Source organism: Brassica napus, chromosome C9 (assembly GCF_020379485.1).
Source record: "Brassica napus cultivar Da-Ae chromosome C9, Da-Ae, whole genome shotgun sequence".
In the NCBI taxonomy this organism is placed as follows: domain Eukaryota; kingdom Viridiplantae; phylum Streptophyta; class Magnoliopsida; order Brassicales; family Brassicaceae; genus Brassica; species Brassica napus.
In genome coordinates, this window is record NC_063452.1 from 34,213,638 (window position 1) to 34,219,492 (window position 5,855).

Sequence of the window (5,855 nt, forward strand, 5' to 3'; positions counted from 1 at the left end):
TTGTTTGACTCTCGTTGACTACTTTACTGAGTGTTGTTAATTTTTTTCAGAATTTAGCTTCATTTGTTTGACTCTCGTTGGCTACTTTACTCTCGTTGGTTTCTATTTTCTGTGACCATTTTACTTGTTGGTTATTTAGAATTTGTGTATTTTGTGACCATTTTACTCGTTCTAATGGTTTTAAAGAAGTATAGATCAAACAATGTTGGAGAAGGCGTGGGTTCATCTGTCAAGGTAAGAAATCAACATTTATTGATCCATGTCAGTACTCAGTAGGGCATTTGAGTGTTTAATGAATTGTTCTGTTTGGTTATGTTATAACTACAGAGTTGATCCTGCTTATGAGAAGGGTGCATGGGACTTTGTCCAAGCTGTGTCTGCGGGAGATGGAGCTGATAAGTTCATTATCTGCCCTTGCACAGACTGTCGGAATGTAGATCGGCATTCAGCTGCAGATATAGTCGATCATCTGGTTAGAAGGGGAATGGATGAGGTGTACAAGCAGCGTAAGGACTGGTATCATCATGGAGAAGTATACTCTGTGGCTGAAGGCGAGATGAAAGAGAAGCAGTGGAATGAAGAGATTGTTGGGTTGTACAGAGCTGTTGAGAATTTAGATGAAGAGTTAGCTACTGAACGTGACTTCTGTGAGATGGCAGAGGGAGAAGACATGAAAGAAGATGAGTTCTTGGCAAATATTGCAGATGCTGAAACCCCATTATATCCAAGCTGCGCAAACCATAGCAAGTTATCAGCCATCGTGTCATTGTTTAGGCTGAAGACTAAGAATGGCTGGTCTGACAAGAGCTTCGATGATCTACTTGAGACGTTGCCGGAGATGTTACCAGAGGATAACGTGTTGCATACATCACTGTACGAAGTTAAGAAGTTCTTGAAGTCTTTTGATATGGGTTATGAGAAGATTCATGCGTGTGTTAATGATCGCTGCCTGTTTAGAAAGAAGTTGAAGAAGCTCGACAGTTGTCCTAAATGTAAGGCCTCAAGATGGAAGAATAACCAGCACACTGGTGAGATCAAGAAAGGTGTCCCACAGAAAGTATTAAGATACTTTCCAATAATCCCACGGCTAAAGAGGATGTTTAGGTCTGAAGAAATGGCCAGAAACCTAAGGTGGCATTCTACTAACCAGAGCAGCGATGGGAAACTAAGGCATCCCGTAGATTCTGTGACATGGAAACAAATGAATGACAAGTATCCCACATTTGCCGCTGAGGAAAGGAATATACGGCTGGGACTCTCTATGGATGGATTTAATCCTTTCAACATGCAGAGCAGTAAGTACAGTTGTTGGCCTGTGCTGTTAGTTAACTACAATTTGCCTACCTATGTATGAAGAAGGAGAATATCATGCTAACACTGCTCATTCCTGGTCCACAACAGCCTGATAATAGTATTGATGTCTACTTAGAGCCATTAATAGAGGATTTAAATCAGTTGTGGAGCAAAAGAGAGTCAACATATGATGTTGTGAGTAACACTGCATTTACAATGAAGGCAATGCTGCTCTGCATTATTAGTGATTTCCCAGCCTATGGAAATCTAGCTGGATGCAAAGTGAAAGGAAAAATGGGTTGTCCTGTGTGCGGGAAACACACAGATAGTATGTGGCTGAAGTTCTGTAGGAAGCATGTGTATATGTCTCATAGAAAGGGTCTCCCACCAACGCATAGATATAGGTCGAAGAAGGCTTGGTTTGATGGACAAGCTGAACAAAGGAGAAAGTCTAGGATACTATCTGGTCATGACATTTCCAATAACCTGAAGCACTTTGTTAACAACTTTGGGAATTTTAAAGAAGGTAGAACGAAGAGGAAAAGAACCGTGAGTGTTGAAGAAGACTGTGATATTGAGGACGTTTCCAGTGAATCTGAGGCAGAGGAAGAAGATGAAGTTGATGAGGAGGAGTTGTCAAGATGGAAAAAAAGATCTATCTTCTTTTAACTTCCTTATTGGGAGGTAAGTCTTATATTGAACACATAATATTCCTTGTATATTATTATCTTTAAGACTCTCACAGTTTTGCTTCTTTTGTATTGATATTTAGGAACTACCCGTGAGGCATAATTTGGACGTAATGCAACGTTACTTCACTGTGGGAATTCGAAGGATGGTCTCGATACACGTAAGGATCTGGAACATCTTGGTATTAGAAAGGATCTGCACCCGAGGGCCAAAGGGAAAAGGACTTACCTGCCAGCAGCACCTTGGTCTTTGTCGAAGAGTGAGAAGAAAGTATTCTGCAAGCGACTTTCTGATTTTAAAGGACCTGATGGATATTGTTCAAACATATCTAGGGGTGTTTCAGTAGAAGGGTGTAAGGTATCAGGTCTCAAATCACATGATTATCATGTGCTGATGCAACAGTTACTCCCGGTTGCAGTTAGAGGATTATTACCTAAAGGCCCGAGACTAGCAATATTACGGATGTGTGCATTCTTCAACCGGTTATGCCAGCGAGTAATAGATGTAGAGCAGATTTCAAAATTGGAAGCAGAAGTTGTGGAAACTCTCTGTATGTTTGAGAGATTTTTTCCTCCAAGCTTCTTCGACATAATGGTTCATGTGACAGTTCATCTTGGAAGGGAAGCTAAACTATGTGGTCCAGTCCATTTTCGCTGGATGTATCCATTTGAGAGGTAACTTATACTATATTTAAATTTTAAAATCTCTAGACTGTGACTAAAACTTTTTTTACTCTATGTAGACACATGAAGATCCTGAAAGACTATGTTAGAAACACTGCGAGGCCAGAGGGTTGTATTGCTGAGTCCTATCTTGCAGAAGAGTGCATGCAGTTCTGCAGTGCGTTTCTTAAAACGACAACCAATGTGGAGGAGAAATTAGATAGGAATGCTGACTATGAGAGCCAGACAATCCTAGAGGGACGTCCAATATCGGCACCAAAATCAATTAACCTGTCTGAAATGGAGAAGAAAACAGCCCACCTTGCTGTCCTACAGAACACATCTGTTGTTGACCCTTATGTTGAGTAAGTGACTGCATTTTTTAACTTCGTAACCTATAAGCTACGTAGGAACTGAAACATTTGTTTTTTGTGTCACAACCATGCATCTACAATTTCTACAAGACACAAATGCAAGATGTAGACGTGATGCAACATATTTGTGGAGTACACATACCCTGAATTTTGCTTCTTGGTTAAAAGAGCAGGTAAGTTTATAACAGTTGTTGCGTTTCTGAATTAATTATTCTTCTATTCTGACAATTGATTATACTTTTTGCTAGATAAAAGTGGATTCTGAAACACATGGAGAGACTCTAAAATGGTTGGCATATGGTCCATGTAGTACTGCAAGGTCATATACAGGCTACATAGTGAACGGACAGCGCTTTCACACAAACTCAGTTCAGAGGCTGAGCCAAAACAGTGGAGTATTTTATGAGGCTACTGCAATGTGTAGAGCGAGTGCAAAAGACACTTCACAAGTCGTCGATTTGGTATCATACTATGGGAGAGTTACAGAGATTATCTTGTTGGACTATAATGTCTTTTACGTCCCTCTATTCAGGTGTCAATGGGACGTACGAGGAAACGGAGTTAAGGTGGAAGATGGGTACACACTTGTTAACTTGAATCAGTCTCAAGTTTCCTTTAATAGGGATCCATACATATTAGCTTCTTAGGCAAAACAAGTGTTTTACTCAAGGGAGGATGATACATCCTGCTGGTATGTTGTCCTAAGAGGTCCATCAAGAAGATACAATGAAACAGAAGAAGAAGATGTCAACATAGATATTGGACCATTGCCATCAATCATTGATATGGATGTTGAAATAGATGAAGCTCACAATGCCTGAGTTGATTGTGAAGGCATATATGTGTGATGCATGTCATATGTGTCTTGCTTGATGCTTGACTGTTTTGTGTTCTTTTGTGAGGTCTTCTGTGATATGTGTCTTGTTTGATGCTTGACTCTTGTGTATTCTTTTTTGTGATGACTGATGTAGTTTCATAGTTCTTTTTGTATCTTGTACTAACTAATGTGTAATTTGTTTCAGGTGAATTAAATGGGTCGTCCAAAGACTACAGGAATGAAAAAGAATGCGCCTACTAGTAAGGTCACCAACAAAGACACGAAGATCACAAAGAGGGGCAGGAAGAAGAAGTCTGATGTGGAAGTAGAATTTATTGGTACTGTAGAATGTCAACCGTAGCATGATTCTGAAAAAGATCAGGAGCCTGTCGCTGAGAAGGAGCATGAAGAGATTCGAGAAAATGAAGAAACTGCAGCTGCTAACGAGCATGAAGAGCCGGAAGAGGCTAACAGGGCCGTGGAGACTGACGTTAACGAGCAGGAAGAAGAGCCTGAAGGAGAGGTGGAATTGAGTGAAGTTCAGCCTAAGCAGAAGAAACACCGAGGTCCAACCAAGATGAAGCACATCGCCAGAGATCCAAATGCTAGAGAAAGAGTGGAGTTCAATGATTTTGGAGATCCTGTTGGTGAAGGATCAGTGAAGCTGTCTTCATACCTAGGTCCACTAGTGCTGGAACATGTTCCTGTCACATTTGATGATTGGAGGAAAATCAGTGAGGAAGTTAAAACTGTTCTTTGGAAATCTGTTCAGGTGACTTTCTCCTATTACATTTTCACATTTGATGGTTCTGTATCGATATCTGTAATTAATTTGATATATTTATGATTGTAGGCAAGGTTTGAGCTTGATGAAGACTATCAGAAGAATGCTGTGTTGAAGCAAATGGGATGTTTATGGAGGGCGTCAAAATCAAGACTTGTCACGCAGATAAGGGGCAAAACTACTAACCAAGAGAGGATGAATCTGAGACCAAAGAATGTTAATCCAGTGGAGTGGCAAAAATTTGTCAAGTGTAAAATCAGTTCAGACTTTAAGGTATTGAGTGATAAATACAAGGAGATGAGGAGCAAACAAATTCCTCACACTTGTAGCCGTAGAGGAATGGTTAGACTAGCGGAGGATATGGTACATTTCTTCACCTTATCTATTTACTTTTTCTTCACTTACTACCTTTTTCACATCTGATGTCATGTTTTCATCAGAAACAAGAGAGTGGTGGAGTATCGAAAGTGAGTAGGCTTAAAGTGTGGGTCAAGTTACGTACAAAAAAAAAATGGAACACCAGTCAATATGCTAGCTGCGGAGAAGTTTGTAAGTAGTTTTTTTTGGTGCTTCAAAGATATTACTATATGCTTAGTAACATATTTTTTGTTGACAGAAAAAGGCAGCTGAGATCGTTGATCACAGTGCTAATTCTAATTCAACAAACCTTAGTGTGGATCCGCTGTCAGTACTATTAGGACCTGACAATCCTGGTCACTTGAGGGCGATGGGAAGAAACACTGGGAAGACGAAGTTAGCTTGTTTTCAAATGAAGAAACAATTTATGGCTGAAATGGAAGAGAAGCACCTTGGTTTGATGAACCAGGTTAACGAGTTGCAATCTGAACTTGCTAGGATGAAGAGACAGGTTAGTTATACTAAGCATGTTTATATTCTTGGATGTTAGTTATGAGCTGATTACTTACATGCATTTATGTTACAGCAAGAACCTGAGATAGGTGAAAACTCAGCTACTGCAAGAGCAAGAGTAAGTAATTTACATCTTCACAATAATTGGTTAGTAATTGTGAAGTAAGTAATGCACTGACATGTTTTAAAATATATTTATGTAGAGTGTTAACAAAAGCGCACACCCTAAGTGTGTGTTGGTTGATTGGTCTGGTTCTGATGAAAAAGTTGTTGAGGGTCGTGTTATTTCATCTGAACCGGAAGACTTTGTGAATGACATCCCTTTAGGTCCTCTTGCTGTTAAAGTATTGGTTGAAACTGCAATC

General features: G+C 39.8%; 1 protein-coding gene across 1 annotated transcript; it reads left to right on the forward strand.

Moving 5' to 3' along the window:
* The first annotated feature begins 202 nt into the window (after positions 1-202).
* LOC125592619 lies at positions 203-3,666 on the forward strand. Its single transcript, XM_048767938.1, has 7 exons — positions 203-234; positions 328-1,315; positions 1,357-1,911; positions 2,128-2,657; positions 2,726-3,010; positions 3,129-3,192; positions 3,268-3,666. The coding sequence occupies exons 1-7, from the start codon at positions 203-205 to the stop codon at positions 3,664-3,666; spliced, it is 2,853 nt and encodes a 950-aa protein (XP_048623895.1).
* Positions 3,667-5,855: the final 2,189 nt, after the last annotated feature.